The sequence below is a fragment of the Emys orbicularis genome, chromosome 2 (assembly GCF_028017835.1).
Source record: "Emys orbicularis isolate rEmyOrb1 chromosome 2, rEmyOrb1.hap1, whole genome shotgun sequence".
Classification (NCBI taxonomy): Eukaryota; Metazoa; Chordata; order Testudines; family Emydidae; genus Emys; species Emys orbicularis.
In genome coordinates this window covers 124,902,580-124,917,579 of record NC_088684.1, presented here as the reverse complement: position 1 = coordinate 124,917,579, position 15,000 = coordinate 124,902,580, and the positions used below count along the sequence as shown (strand labels likewise).

Genomic DNA, 15,000 nt, shown 5'->3' with positions numbered 1-15,000 from the left:
ACTGCACAAGGTGACACAAACTGGCTCAGCAGAGGGTAGCAATTACAGCAAACTACTGACTTCCACCTTGGTGGTGGGGGGCGAGTGCACAATGACCTCTGCTGCCTATGGGTCTGGGAGAACTTCTGCCATTTATGCTGTGCCCTCCCACATACCTACCACAACTGGCCTTCCCCTTCATTCTCCTTGAATGCACTCCAGTGGAAAACACTCAGGCCTGCTTCCCAGTTGCCCTGCCACCCAGCCCTCTCGCAATTCCACTACCCATCTAATTTTGTTCTGTTGTCAAAAAGAAAAGAATGACAAAGATTGAAAGTCAATAGTGCTCCAAGAGGTTGGGAATAGATGTACAAGCCTCAATCAGCTCCACCTCCATAGTGAATTAAGTGGGTTAATGATCTGCTCTATGCAAGACAGTTTCATGGTTCGAAGGTTACAAAATACCAGGCTAAATACCATAAAATCCATGATTTTTTACAGTACACTGTATGCCTCTGAAAACTGGGCTATCGCATTATAGGCACAAAGTTTGTTTTGCTCAGACTCTGCACCAATTAAGGGGATTCTACTGATCTGTTTTCCACCGTAAAATTCCCTACATGTTAAGGGTTTGTGAACATTTAGTTATTAGAACTGCAGGAAATTAAATTTGCAGCAGGGTCCCCTATAACTTTTAACTATAACTTTGCAATTGCTTTTGCTTCCACTAGACTTATGGATAGCACTTGATTGGGTGAGCAATTTTCAGGCCTTCAGTTGTTTCAAACAGAACCCGTCCTCTCATCACTTTAGTTGTTGGGTTTTTAGTTAAATACAGAATGTTCCTGATACAATTGCCCCTTCAGGATTTATTTTCAACTAAAAATATTTAGACGCGGTATTTGGCATAAAGACTGACCATGTAATAGAGATAAATCTGTGGAAAGATACTGAGATGCCGTAAAAAGGGGGGAAGCATTTATATTAGGCATGCAGGAGGCTGCAGCCTAACCCAATAATTCAACGGGCTTAACACAGTCCTTTTCTCTTCCTCAGCCTTTAAGTTTTGAGAGCAAGAAAAGCTACACTTTAAAAGTAGAGGGCACCAATCCCCACCTGGAAATGCGTTTCCTGAATCTGGGCCCCTTCCGAGACACCACGACTGTGCACATCATTGTGGAGGATGTGGACGAGCCACCGGTGTTTGAGCCTAGCTTCTACTTTGTGGAAGTGCCTGAGGATGTGGAGATTGGAACCACCATACAAATTATTTCTGCCAGGGACCCTGATGTGACCAACAACTCAATCAGGTTTTTCATAGTGGTTTTTTAGCTTTTCTTGTTATCCAGAGATTTTCTACTGTATGTCTTAGGCCAGATACTCAGCTGGTGTAAATTGAAACCCCCATTGCAGATCTGTCTTCATAGTGTGTTGTAGGTAATCAATTCTCTTCTCTCTTTTCCCTTCTGTTTCAAAGCACATTGTTACATGCAACCTATCTTTGTCAACAGTTCAGCTATACAAATACATTTGTAATAGATAGAGTGCATGCTAATAACATATGCCTGGACCACTCAATTATATATTGTGACATTCAAGCTGCTTAGCTAGATATTCCCATAAGCAATAAAGGAAGGTAAACTACATTCACAGTCACGGGAGCTTCATGTCTACAATTCAGCCAGGAACCAAAAGAATGAGCTGCATGATTATCTCTCTCATTTCCAGAGTGGCAGCCAAGTCTTACCAGAAAAGACCAATGTTCTTTGAGACCATCTCATGCATTCAGCGTTGAAACTTACATAAAGTTGCAGGTTCATTGCATTTTCATAGACCTGCGGATAACCCTTAAAGTTTCTCTGATCTATGCAAGCAGTTGCTATATTGTTTCCCTCCCCCTGTGCAAGTTCAGCTTCTCAGCTGCCTGCCTTCAGGATCTTTACAAAGAAGCACAGTAGGAACGCTAGATGCTGAGTTGTTACAATTTTTGAAGGGACAGTGAAATCCTTATATGTGGCTTTATGGCCTTCACATAGGGAGGGAACCTGGTAGACACAAAGCCTGTTCTGCTTAGCGCACCATTTCCCCCTAGAAGTGCTCTCTCTAAGATGTATGCTTTCCTTTTTCCTACATCATGTCAAATGTTTCTAACTCCTAACTAGATTATGAGACTATCCTTCATTCGGCTCTGTGCTTCTCATCTTAGTCTTTCCTTCAGTATCAATCAAACTACGTCATTCTGCTCTCTCTGCCTCAGGGTCTTATCATTCTAATCATTTTCTGGCATCATCCACACGCTGCAGCTTTGTAGTGAAAACAAGTTCGTGTGCATTTGTGAAAAAATATATCTGTAGACACAAAAGGTAGATATATGTGCATGTTTTTACTGTAGTTTTGAGTTTTTCCCAGGACTTTTCAGCTAACTCAGTTGAGAACAAGCTTTTTAAAGGGGAAAAAAATACAAAAAAGAACAACTATTTAAATTCAGGTTTCAGAGTAGCAGCCATGTTAGTCTGTATCCGCAAAAAGAACAGGAGTACTTGTGGCACCTTAGAGACTAACAAATTTATTTGAGCATAATTGGGCTGTAGCCCATGAAAGCTTATGCTCAAATAAATTTGTTAGTCTCTAAGGTGCCACAAGTACTCCTATTTAAATTCAGGCGCAATAAAAAATATGCTCCAGTATTTACATACACATTTTCTTGTGTGCAGCCTCCCTTTCCTCCTGCATTGTAAATACACAGAGAGAAACAAAATATGAGTGATTTGGGTAAATAAAGATGTAGAAATCAACTATTGCTCCTCCACTGCCTTGCACCTCATTTGGCCAGTTACATCGACGCCTAATGAGAGCAAAATCAGAATGGTAGTGTTTTACACCATCCTTGCACTCACTGGTGTAAATGACTGCACAAGATGCAAGGTTGTGGAGAATCTGGCCCTCGTAGTGCAAAATCAAAGGAGGAGAAAAACATACACTCAATGCATCAGAAATGATTCCACCAGAAACTAAGGTTATAATCCAAAAAAAAAAAATTTAATCAAAAATGCCTTTTTTTTTTCAAATTTGAAAATAAATTTAAAGCGCCAGAAGGGCACACTAAACACATGGGAATGCTCAAATCCTCTTATTCCCAGCTTCTGGCATCTGGACTCCCCCACTGAGAGACTCCGATTGCTGGAAATGTGGCTTGATTACTGCTGAGTGACTAAGGAAGATTATTAAAACAGTACAATGGAAGTGAGCATGGAAGACTAGTTATTAATCGGAGATAGTGTGTGGAGAAAGCCTCCACCTGTGCTTTGTGACATCACTGATTAATGCTGAACCACTAATCAGAAGGCTATATTCACTTTCAGATACTAGCTGGTCTTAAACTGTCATAGGAAAAATCTTTTTATAGACCTCCTACAAGAATGATTATTATAGAAAAATTCAGCAACTCTCATGCAGATTTCTGTCATAAATCTAATGCCTCAAAAATCTCTATTTAAAATAGAAAAAATACCCTGTTTTCCCCTTCTCTTGCTTTTTCTGGAGGAAATAATTGCTGTTTCTTTCTCAAGTGCATAGCTTTACCGTGTTTTGTATTGCAAGTGCTATACAGCATGATGCTGTCTTAAAATCAGTCTTGCATGTTTGTTCTGCTGATTGTAAAGCAGAAAAAATTCAAAATAATGGTCCTGATTCTGGTTCTGTTGAGGTCGGTGGATAAACTCATATTCAGTTCAATGAGAGCACTGTGGATTGGGCCAACAGTGGTGGAAATGGGTCTAAACTATAATCTAAGGAATGGTGCTTGGATTGGTGCCTGGTGATAGCTTTTGATGGAGTGTCTATCTTAGATAGATAGCTGTAATAGATTAACAATATACATTACAGTTACACATTATACATTACACATCAGCAACTTCCCAAAGACAGACAGAAAGAGTCTACTCTAGTCTTTAATTTAGTGTGAAAATTAAAGGTATTTATCACCTACAGAAAAGCATCATAATACTGCAGAAAAAGTGGTCTTTGCTTCCAAAGGCCAAATGTTCTTTTACACAACATAAAATGAATCTGTGGATCTCCTTACTGCAGGATATCATTGATGCAAATAGAAATCAAAAAAGGATTACACATTATGGGCTCATTGAAGACTCTCAGAGCCAGAATGGTACTGAGGGGCAGATGAACTGCCTCCACAGCAGTGGCTGGATGCACTTCTGCCAGGGCTGGCACCAGCCCAGCAAGCAGGTGCTTGGGGCGGCCAAGGGGAAGGGGCGGCACGTCGGGCTGTTCGGCGGCGGGTCCCTCTCAGAGGGAAGCACCTGCCACCGAATTCCCACCCGAAGAAGAAAGCGGCGCGGTGGAGTGCCGCCGATCGCAATTGCAATCGCGGCTTTTTTTTTTTTTTTCCCCCCGCTGCTTGGGGCGGCAAAAACCCTGGAGCCGGCCATGACTTCTGCACCCTATATTCCCATTGCCATCTGAGAGTTTTGGATGTGCAGAGAAATGGCAAAATTTCCACCTCTGGTAAATACATGACAGCCATCAGAAGGATTGTCCTGTGTTCCATGGAGGGTGATAATTGTGGATCAAATGTCTGAATTAAAAAAAAAAAAAGCCAAAATGTGTAGTGTCAGACAACTCTGCTCACCACAGAGAGACACATTCCAGTGCTTGTTCCTAACATCCAAACTAACATGGTTACTATACTGGTATAGTCAAAGTATTTCAATCTCCTGTTGCATGGACACCTTTATACTAATATAAAAGTGCTTATACCAGCATATCTTATTCCTGTACAGGACAGGGAATAACTATACCAGTACAAGGTACCTTTATCCTGGTATAATTGCATCCCCAGTAGGGGTTGTACTAGTATAACTATCTCAGTAACAGACTCCCACCCCAACTAGTTAGTTAGGCTGTACAACTTTCAACATAGTCTGTGGTGAACTGTGTATTACATTCCCTACCCTCCAGCTTCAAACTATTAGTGTTACCTATGAAAGGAGGCCAACACTGAACTACTTATCAGTTAGTGAAGGCTCCAATCCTTACCTACTGAAGTCAATGGGAACAGGAGTAGGTCCAAGATGAATGCAGTTATGTTCTATATGATAGTTGGTGAAGTACTTTAGTGGCTCAAAACTGGGTGACTGGGCAACAAAATGGGAGATTAAATTCAATGTTGATAAATGCAGAGTAATGCATGTTGGAAAACATAATCCCAAATATATATATATATATATATATATATAATGATGGGGTCTAAATTAGCTGTTAACACTCAAGAAAGAGATCTTGGAGTCATTGTGGATAGTTCTCTGAAACCATCCACTCAATGTGCAGTGGCAGTCAGAAAAGTTAACAATGTTGGGAATCATTAGGAAAAGGATAGATAATAAGACAAAAAATATCCTGTTGCCTCTATATAAATCCATGGTAGGCCAACATCTTGAATATTGCGTGCAGATGTTGTCACCCCATCTCAAAAAAGATATTTGAATTGGAAAAGGAACAGAAAAGAGCAACCAAAATGATTAGGGGGTATGGAACGGCTGCCGTTTGAGGAGAGATTAATAAGACTGGGACTTGTCAGCTTGGAAAAGAGATGCCTAAGGGGGGATATGAGAGAAGTCTATAAAATCATGACTGGTGTGGAGAAAAATAAATAAGTGTTTTTTACTCCTTCTCATAACACAAGAACTCGGGGTCACCAAATGAAAATAATAGGCAGCAGGTTTAAAACAAACCAAAGGAAGTATTTCTTCACACAACGCACAGTCAACCTGTGGAAATCTTTGCCAGAGGATGTTGTGAAGGCCAAGACTATAACAGGGCTCAAAAAAGAACTAGATAAGTTCATGGAGGATAGGTCCATCAGTGGCTATTAGCTAGGATGGGCAGGGCCAGTGTCCCTGCCCTCTGTTTGCCAGAAGCTGGGAATGGGCGACAGGGGATGGATCACTTGATGATTAACTGTTCTGTGCATTCCCTCTGGGGCACCTGGCATTGGCCACCATTGGAAAACAGGCTACTGGGCTAGATGGACCATTGGTCTGATCTAGTATGGCCATTCTTATGTTCTGTATGTGCTGTAACACAGTGTTTCCCCAAAAGTTGCATAATATTTTTAATATGTACTTTTGCAGATATTCAATTGATAGAAGCAGTGATCCTGGGAGGTTCTTTTATGTCGACATTGCAACAGGAGCTCTGATGACTGCAAGACCTCTTGACCGGGAAGACCTTTCTTGGCACAATATCACTGTGCTGGCAGTGGAGCTGAGTAAGTAGATGGAGACTGTAGATAGATTAGAGATACAATAGGTACAGTGATAGATTGTTTTACAATTAAATGCAGAGTGTTGTTTTCTCAACTCATTAGTATTCAAGTGAATTATTATAAAGCTCTTCTTGAAATATGATTCAGTGAGAGCCGTCTCCCCAGAACAACTAGTTAACAAAAATAGATGCTGCAGTGCGTATCAGAGTAGAAACAAAGGCGCCTAGGGAGGATTGGATGGCTCAGGGATTTGGTAATAGGATGAGAGCCTTTTCACTTCTGGGTCACTGGTTCAAATCCATCCTAGGTCAGTAGAGAGCAAATGTCATTGCCATCTGCTTGCTGTTTACAGCCAAGTCATTCCACAGAAACTGTGTGAATTGCTTTTAACAACTTCAGAACAGTTGAAATTTGCTAGGATTCCCTGTTTAGTTACATACCAAAAACTCAGCCCAGATTCACCATTGTGAACTTCTAGGTGCAAAGGAGGCACTGATAGTTTTAAAATGAATCTATGAAAAACTGCAATTTTGATAGCGCTTAGCTTGGGGTACAAATGAACATGAAATTCAAAGCAGAGCTTCAGGCATCTGAGCTGAAACCTCTATGCTTCACAAGGTTTTGTTAATGATCTCAGTCCATTTTCTTGTGGACATCACAAAATCTGCCATCACTCAGCATTAACTGGTATCTTTGTCAGCCGTCCCTCAGTTATCCAAGAACTGATAGGACTCGTCTAGAAAGATCACATCTAGGGCTACATCAGGTTTGAAACAGACTAGTTGGGCAGTTTGAATGAGTGTGCACTCCTGTTATTTAGGCAGTGCCTGCTTTACAGCTGGAGTACTTCATCCTCCAGGGCTCTTTAACCTGGCACCTTTTGCAATCAGTAACTTAAATGTTAAATTTAACATCCCTGTGGTGGGTAAAACTCCACAGTGGCCCAACACTGTAACATTTAATTTCAGAAAGGGGAACTACACAAAAATGAGGAGGTTAGTTAATCAGAAATTAAAAGGTTCAGCACCAAAAGTAAAATCCCTGCAAACTGTGTGGAAACTTTTTAAAGACGCCATAGTAGAGGCTCAACTTAAATGTATACCCCAATTTAAAAAACATAGTAAGAGAACCAAAAAAGAGCCACCGTGGTTAAACAACAAAGTAAAAGAAGCAGTGAGAGGCAAAAAGGCATCCTTTAAAAAGTGGAAGATAAGTCCTAATGAGGAAAATAGAAAAGAGCATAAACTCTGGCAAATGAAGTGTAAAAATATAATTAGAAAGCCCCAAAAAGAATTTGAAGAACATCTAGCCAAAGACTCCAAAAGTAAAAGCAAAAACATTTTTAAATACATCAGAAGCAGAAAGCCTTCTAAACAACCAATGGGGCCACTGGACGATCGAGATGCTAAAGGAGCATTCAAAGACAATAAGGCCATTGCGGAGAAACTAAATGAATTCTTTGCATCGGTCTTCACTGTTAAGGATGTGAGGGAGATTCCCAAACCTGAGCCATTCTTTTTGGGTGACAGATCTGAGGAACTGTCCCAAATTGAGGTGTCAGAGGAGGTTTTGGAACAAATTGATAAACTAAACAGTAATAAGTCTCCAGGGCCTTTTGGTATTTACCCAAGAGTTCTGAAGGAACTCAAATGTGAAATTGCAGGACTACTAACTGTCATCTGTAACCTATCATTTAAATCAGCTTCTGTACCAAATGACTGGAGGATAGCTAATGTGATGCCAATTTTTAAAAAGGGCTCCAGAGGTGACCCTGGCAACTACAGGCCAGTAAGCCTCACTTCAGTACCAGGCAAATTGGTTGAAACTATCGTAAAGAACAAAATTGTCAGACACATAGATGAACATAATTTGTTGGGAAATAGTCAACATGGTTTTTGTAAAGGGAAATCATGCCTCACCAATCTACTAGAATTTGTTGAGGGGGTCAATAAGCATGCGGACAAAGGAGATCCAGTGGATATAGTGTGTTTAGATTTTCAGAAAGTCTTTGACAAGGTCCCTCACCAAAGGCTCTTAAGCAAAATAAGCAGTCATGGGATAAGAGGGAAGGTTCTCTCATGGATTGGTACCTGGTTAAAAGATAGGAAACAAAGGGTAGGAATAAATGGTCAGTTTTCAGAATGGAGAGAGGTAAATAGTGGTGTCCCCTAGGGGTCTGTACTAGGCCCAGTCCTATTTAACATATTCATAAACGATCTGGAGAAAGGGGTAAACAGTGAGGTGGCAAAATTTGCAGATGATACAAAACTACTCAAGATAGTTAAGTTCCAGGCAGACTGCGAAGAGCTACAAAAGGATCTCACAAAACTGGGTGACTGGGCAACAAAATGGCAGATGAAATTTAATGTTGATAAATGTAAAGTAATGCATATTGGAAAACATAATCCTAACTATGCATATACAATGATGGGGTCTAAATTAGCTGTTACCACTCAAGAAAGAGATCTTGGAGTCATGTGGATAGTTCTCTGAAATCATCCACTCAATGTGCAGCAGCAGTCAAAAAAGCGAACAGAATGTTGGGAATCATCAAGAAAGGGATAGATAATAAGACAGAAAATATCATATTGCCTCTATATAAATCCATGATACGCCCACACCTTGAATACTGCGTGCAAATGTGGTCGCCCCATCTCAAAAAAGATATATTGGAATTGGAAAAGGTTCAGAAAAGGGCAACAAAAATTATTAGGGATATAGAATGGCTTCCGTATGAGGAGAGATTAATAAGACTGGGACTTTTCAGCTTGGAAAAGAGGCGCTTAAGGGGGGATATGATAGAGGTCTATAAAATCATGAGTGGTATAGAGAAAGTAAATAAGGAAGTGTTATTTACTCCTTCTCATAATACAAGAACAAGGGACCACCAAATGAAATTAATAGGTAACAGGTTTAAAACAAACACAAGAAAGTATTTTTTCCCGCAACGCACTGTCAACCTCTGGAACTCCTTGCCAGAGGCTGTTGTGAAGGCCAATACTATAACAGGGTTCAAAAGGGAGCCAGATAGGTCCATCAATGACTATTAGCCAGGATGGGCAGGAATGGTGTCCCTAGCCTCTGTTTACCAGAAACTGAGATTGGGTGACAGGGCATGGATCACTTGATGATAACCTGTCTGTTCATTCACTTTGGGGCACCTGCCATTGGCCACTGTCAGAGGACAGGCTACTGGGCTTGATGGACCTTTGGTCTGACCAAGTATGGCCATTCTTATGTTCATATGTTCTAACCTAGGAGCCAATTCTGCCACCCTTCTGTTGAGCAGAACCCCCAGACTGCTAAGTGAATTGGACCACCTGCCCCATAAGGTTCAGTTCACTATGGTGGAGGAATCAGGTCCTTCAAAATTGATAAAAGAATAAGGTTGAGATTTTCAAGATCACCTAAGAGATTTATACACCAAATTCCCATTTATTTTAGGCAGCTTTGAAAATCTCAAACTAACTGTGCTATCAAAAGGCTTCAAAAGTAAATGTTACTTCTGCAGCAGTGAACATATAGGGCTAGATTCACAAAAGGACTTAAGCGCACAAGTGCCAGTTTATGGACCTAAATCCCAGAATCAGGTCCCTCTGGGATTCACAAATCTCCAGCTTAGCTGCCCTCAAATCCTGTAGGCACCTAAACTTACTCTGTGCCTAAAATTGTGCAGTAAAAGTTCACTAGGAGCCATATGCGCCGACTCTGGGGTGCTCCGGCCCGCCCCTCTGCCCCTGCTCCAACTCACCTCCGCCGCGAGTGCGCCGCCACCGCGTCCTGCTTCTCCTCCCTCCCAGCCCTTGCGCCGCGACACAGCTGATTCGCAGGGCAGGGAGGGAGAGGGGAGGAGGGGGAACGCTGCGCGCTGGGGGAAGAGGCGGGGCCGGGGCAGGGATTTGGGGAAGGGATCCAATAGGGGCAGAGAGGGGGAGGAGTTAGGGCGGGGACTTTGGGGATGGGGTTGGAATGGAGGCAGGGCCAGGGGCAGGGATGGGGTGGAGTCGGGGCGGGGCCAAGGGCGGGGAAAGGGGTGGGGGGCGCAGGCACCCACCAGTGCCAGAGAAAGTTGGCGCCGCTGCTAGGAGCCTACATTTCTGCCGTTGAGCATGTGCCCTGCAGCTCTCACCAGGCATCCAGCTGTCTAAATCCCAGAACGATGCATGATCCAGGAGAAGACAGACTTGCCTACCACATTGGGCTCCAATAGACAAGCTTACAAAAACAGCCAGGGGCGGGCGACAACTCCTAACTTTTAGCTGGTGGGTAGGGTACTTACCTTGGATGTGGGAAAGCCGGTTCAAATCCCCCCCCCCACACACACACACACACCCCTGAAGAATCTGGACTGAGATCTTCCACCTCTCAGATGCATGCCTTAGCCATGGCGTTATGGGATATTCTGATATGGTCCCTCAGTCACCTGTTCAAACTGTGGATAAATTTAAAAAAATCCATTAGAGCAGGGGTACTGGGTGTCTCACATCCCAGGGGAGTGTTCTGACCACCACGCTACAGCGTAATTCTTATGCTTGCCTCCCTCTCTGCCATGAATTTTGTTAAATTATATACTCACCCTCAGTCTGCAAGTGAATATTTTTTGAACGTTTGTACAAAATACACCCAGCCATCTCTGAGTTAGGTGAAGGGGGGAGGTGGGGGGGGGAGAATATACCATTTCTGCTTTAATAGAAGTGTCAAGGTTTTGCTGTGTTTTTTGTTTGTTTGTTTGTTTTTTAATATGCACAGCTCAAAGATAGAAGTGTAAAACTTTGCCTTGGCTTAATCCTCGAAGAAGAAGAATTGCTTGTTTTATCTGAAAAAGATTGAGGAACAGATCAAGAGGATCTTGACTTGTCACTGCTTTGCACTGCTGCACCACTAGTCTAATGCAGCCAAAAATCCAATTTCATAAGTCCAGGGAGGCTCATCTAAGTCAAGTGCAAGGGTGACCTACCCCAGTAGTGGAGAGCTAATGTAAGGGCTTTTATAACACACCTCCCCTCCCTATATAGCAGCAGGAAGGGGTCATAACCTGATATGACCTCACACCATCCCAACCTATCCTTACCTGTGTGCTCAGCCTTCTGTGGCCAAAGCAGCCCACCGGCTCAGTTAAAGCCGTGCATTACAGCAGCACTAGGATCAGAGAAAGATAAGGTGAAACTTCTTTGCACAGCACCCACTGACTCATTCTCTGAGTTGGCTGTAGCTATGGAAGTGTCCCATATTGTCTGAAGCAAATAAAATTTCACTTTTCTGTATGTGCAGTACAACATTTCTATTAGGCTTCTAGCTTTCAAATTGCCCGGGTCAGTATGCACTTGTGCATACAATAGATGAATAAGGTGAAATGGGATGACATTTAATAGTGCAAGGTCATGTATTTAGGGACTAATGAGAAGAATTTTTGCTATAAGATGGGGATGTATTAGTTGGAGGTGACAAAGGAGGATGGGTGTATTGGTTGATCACAGGATGACTATGAGCCACCAATGTGATGCAGCCATGAAAAAAGCGAATGCAGTCCTAGGCTGCATCAGGCAAGGTATTTCCAGTAGAGACAGAAGTGTTAGTACAGTTATACAAGCCACTGGCGAGACCTCATCTGGACGGCTGTGTACAATTCTGGTCTCCCATGTTTAAGAAAGATGAATTCAAACTGGAACAGGTGCAGAGAAGGGCTACTAGGATGATCAGAAGAATGGAAAACCTATGTTATGAGCGGAGACTCAAACAGTTTGGCTTGTTTAGCCAAAAGAAGGCTGAGGAAATATGATTGATCTCAATAAATACATCAGAGGGATAAATACCAGGGAGAGGAAAGAGTTAGTTAAGTTAAGTGCCAATGTGGACACATGAACAAATCGATATAAATTGACCATCAGCAAGTTTAGACTTGAAACTAGATAACGGTTTCTAGCTATCAGAGGAGTGAAGTTCTGGAACATCCTTCCAAGGGGAGCAGAAACCTAACTGGCTTCAAGACTGAGCCTGAAAAGTTTTTGGAGGGGATGATCTGATGAGACTGCCTACAGTGGCATGTAGCCAATCTACGACTGCTAGCAGCAAATGTCTCCAATGGCCAGTGATGGGATACTAGATGGGGAGGGCTCTGAGTTACTACAGAGAATTCTTTCCCAGGTATCTGGCTGGTGGGCCTTTCCCACATGCTCAGGGTCTAATTAATCACCATGTTTGAGGTTGAAAAGGAATTTTCCCCCGGGTCAGATTGACAGAGACCCTGGGGGCTTTTCACCTTCCTTTGCAGCATGGGGAATGGGTCACTGGTGGGGTTAAAGTAGTGTAAATGGTGGATTTTCTGTAACTTGGAGTCTTTAAATCATGATTTGTGGACTTCAGTGACTCAGCCAGAGGTTAGGGGTCTATTACAGGGGTGGGTGGGTGAGGTTCTGTGGCCTGCAATGTGCGGGAGATCAGATTAGATTATTACAGTCAGAAGGGACCATCACAAAGTCTATGAGTTTCTATTTTTAACCTTAGCCTACCTTAATTTTTGGCATTGTCTCAAACTTTCCCAGAAATTTACCTTGTGCTTGTGGCCAGGTTTGAGAAAGCTGTGAACATTTGAGGAGTCGAGGTGGTTAGACTGGAATCTGGAACTCAAGCTTGCCTATAGTATCCGCTATCTTCCCACACCTGTTACAATTAGAATAATTTCCTTCAGTGCAACAAGGCTAAAAAGGAGAGTTCACTTGCCTTTTTGGTAGATCAAGCAGCTACTTTTTCCTGTGATTATAAAGTCCCTGTAATTATTTTGTTCTTTCTTCTTTTAGACAATCCCTCACAGGTTGGCAGTGTATCAGTCACAGTAAAAGTCCTGGATGTGAATGATAATGCTCCTCAGTTTTCCAGGTTCTATGAAGCTTTTGTGTGTGAAAATGCAAAAGCTGGACAGGTGAGAAATCCTATATGTCTGTGTGAGATGAATGTTGTCGCTTACATGCAGATACTGCATTGTATGGGCATAGCCAGCAACTAAGAAAAGGGAGGGGATGGGGCAAAGTAGATTTGCACTACAGGACATCAGATGTTTCATCAGAACTCTGTTCAGCAGTTCTGATGCTCTTGGCCCAATGTGTGTCCTCTGATGACTTCATTGTTTTCCAAAGGAAGTTACAGTTGCCAGTAATAATATCATCCATAGCATCTTTCTCCTCCCCAGTGATCACAAAGTACTTTGCAAACTCTGATTCACTTCACTTCTGACATGAAGCCGTCTTTAGAGAGGCTGGCAGCAGACAACCAGACAGCATGTTGCACAGCAGCAATGACAAGAGGAAATGTGAGACCACTGGGGCAAACTCTGCCTCTAGTGAAGAACACTTGGAGTTGTTAGTGCTCCTACATGACAGGCAGTGAGTTGGGTTGGGTTTTTTGTTTGCTCTTGTTTGTTTTTTTTAAAAAAAAATCCTGGCAGGAAGAACTCCACATGCACAGTAAGTTGCATAGAATTGAACATATCCATCTAGAAAGGACGACAGACTGAGTCAGCTCTCTAGGGGTTTGATCATGTAATTACAGGAAGTCTAGGTATTTCTAACATAGGATCCTAGGTTCTACTCATTGACACCCATGAAAATCAAGAATCACTCCACTGAAGCAAGCAGTGCTGACTTCACAATGGTGTTCCTTCTCTGTCTCAAATCACACCTTTCATATATGGACTCATTCATTAGGGTTTCTATATTCCACAGGCAGATGCACAAACTCGGCATTTAAGGTCTGATCCTACGCTCATTGATGTCAGTGGGAATTTTGTCACTGACCCCAGCGATTGCTCAACCTGGCCCTTAGGCATTCAGTATCCACGGTACTACATTAGGGCACTCAAATCAGAATTGGATGCCTAAATTTAAAAACTGGAGTGCCCATCTCTTACTAGGGGAGGAAAAAATAGACATTCCATATTTTAGACCTGCCCTTAGCTTTCACTAAATCTACTTCAAGCCTATTTACCCCTATAAAGTAGCCTGGAGTGACTGGGCCAACTTCATGATAGGACTCCCCTGAAGTCAATGGGTTTATACCAGAGATAGCTTTGTACAACTATGCACACAGAGCCCCCAGAATGAGACAAAGAAGAAAAATCACTGTTTGGGTTTCCTAGGGGACAAACTTTCCAAGTAGTGCATGAGAATTTAGACATGCAGCTGCCATTAGGAATAACTGGACTAACTTGCTTTGCACCACTTTGAAAAGTTCCTGGAATCAGTTTCAAAGTGCTATTTAAGGCTGCCCAGGCCTATCATTTCTCAGTTAATCACTTAGAAAACAAACTTCAATGCTATGAATTCAAGTAGAAGTTTATTCATTATATTAAAACTAAGCAAAAGGTTTGTCCCTGATTCTATTACATGCTCAGGCTGAGCAGTAGCAGACTCTATTACTCCCCGTTGAAATCAACAGACTATTTATGGAGTAAGGGTGGTAGAATCTGGATCTGAATCAGGTTCTATTTTCTTTCCAAACAGCCTATTATATTCATTGCTTAAGGCAATGCTTGTTTGTTTTCTTATTGTTGACTCCATAGGAAAAACCTAATTAATTAAAAAAAATTAAGGGAGCTTAGGTTTCACCATTTAAAGTCAATGGCAAAACTCCCACTGACTTAAGCGGAGTTAGAATTTTGCCCAAGGTATTTGAACTATGGGTCAACTACACTATCACCAGCACTAGTTCTTCTGAAATCCAAATGCTTTTTCTAGTGCACATTC

At 42.2% G+C, this 15,000-nt stretch overlaps 1 protein-coding gene across 1 annotated transcript in view; it reads left to right on the top strand.

Moving 5' to 3' along the window:
• CDH20 (cadherin 20) overlaps positions 1 to 15,000 on the top strand; it is a 56,701-nt gene that overhangs the window by 24,762 nt on the left and 16,939 nt on the right. The window contains exons 6-8 of the mRNA XM_065399799.1: positions 1,036 to 1,289; positions 6,129 to 6,265; positions 13,060 to 13,181. Coding sequence (XP_065255871.1) covers positions 1,036 to 1,289; positions 6,129 to 6,265; positions 13,060 to 13,181 — 513 coding nt within the window. The remainder of the gene's footprint in view (positions 1 to 1,035; positions 1,290 to 6,128; positions 6,266 to 13,059; positions 13,182 to 15,000) is intronic.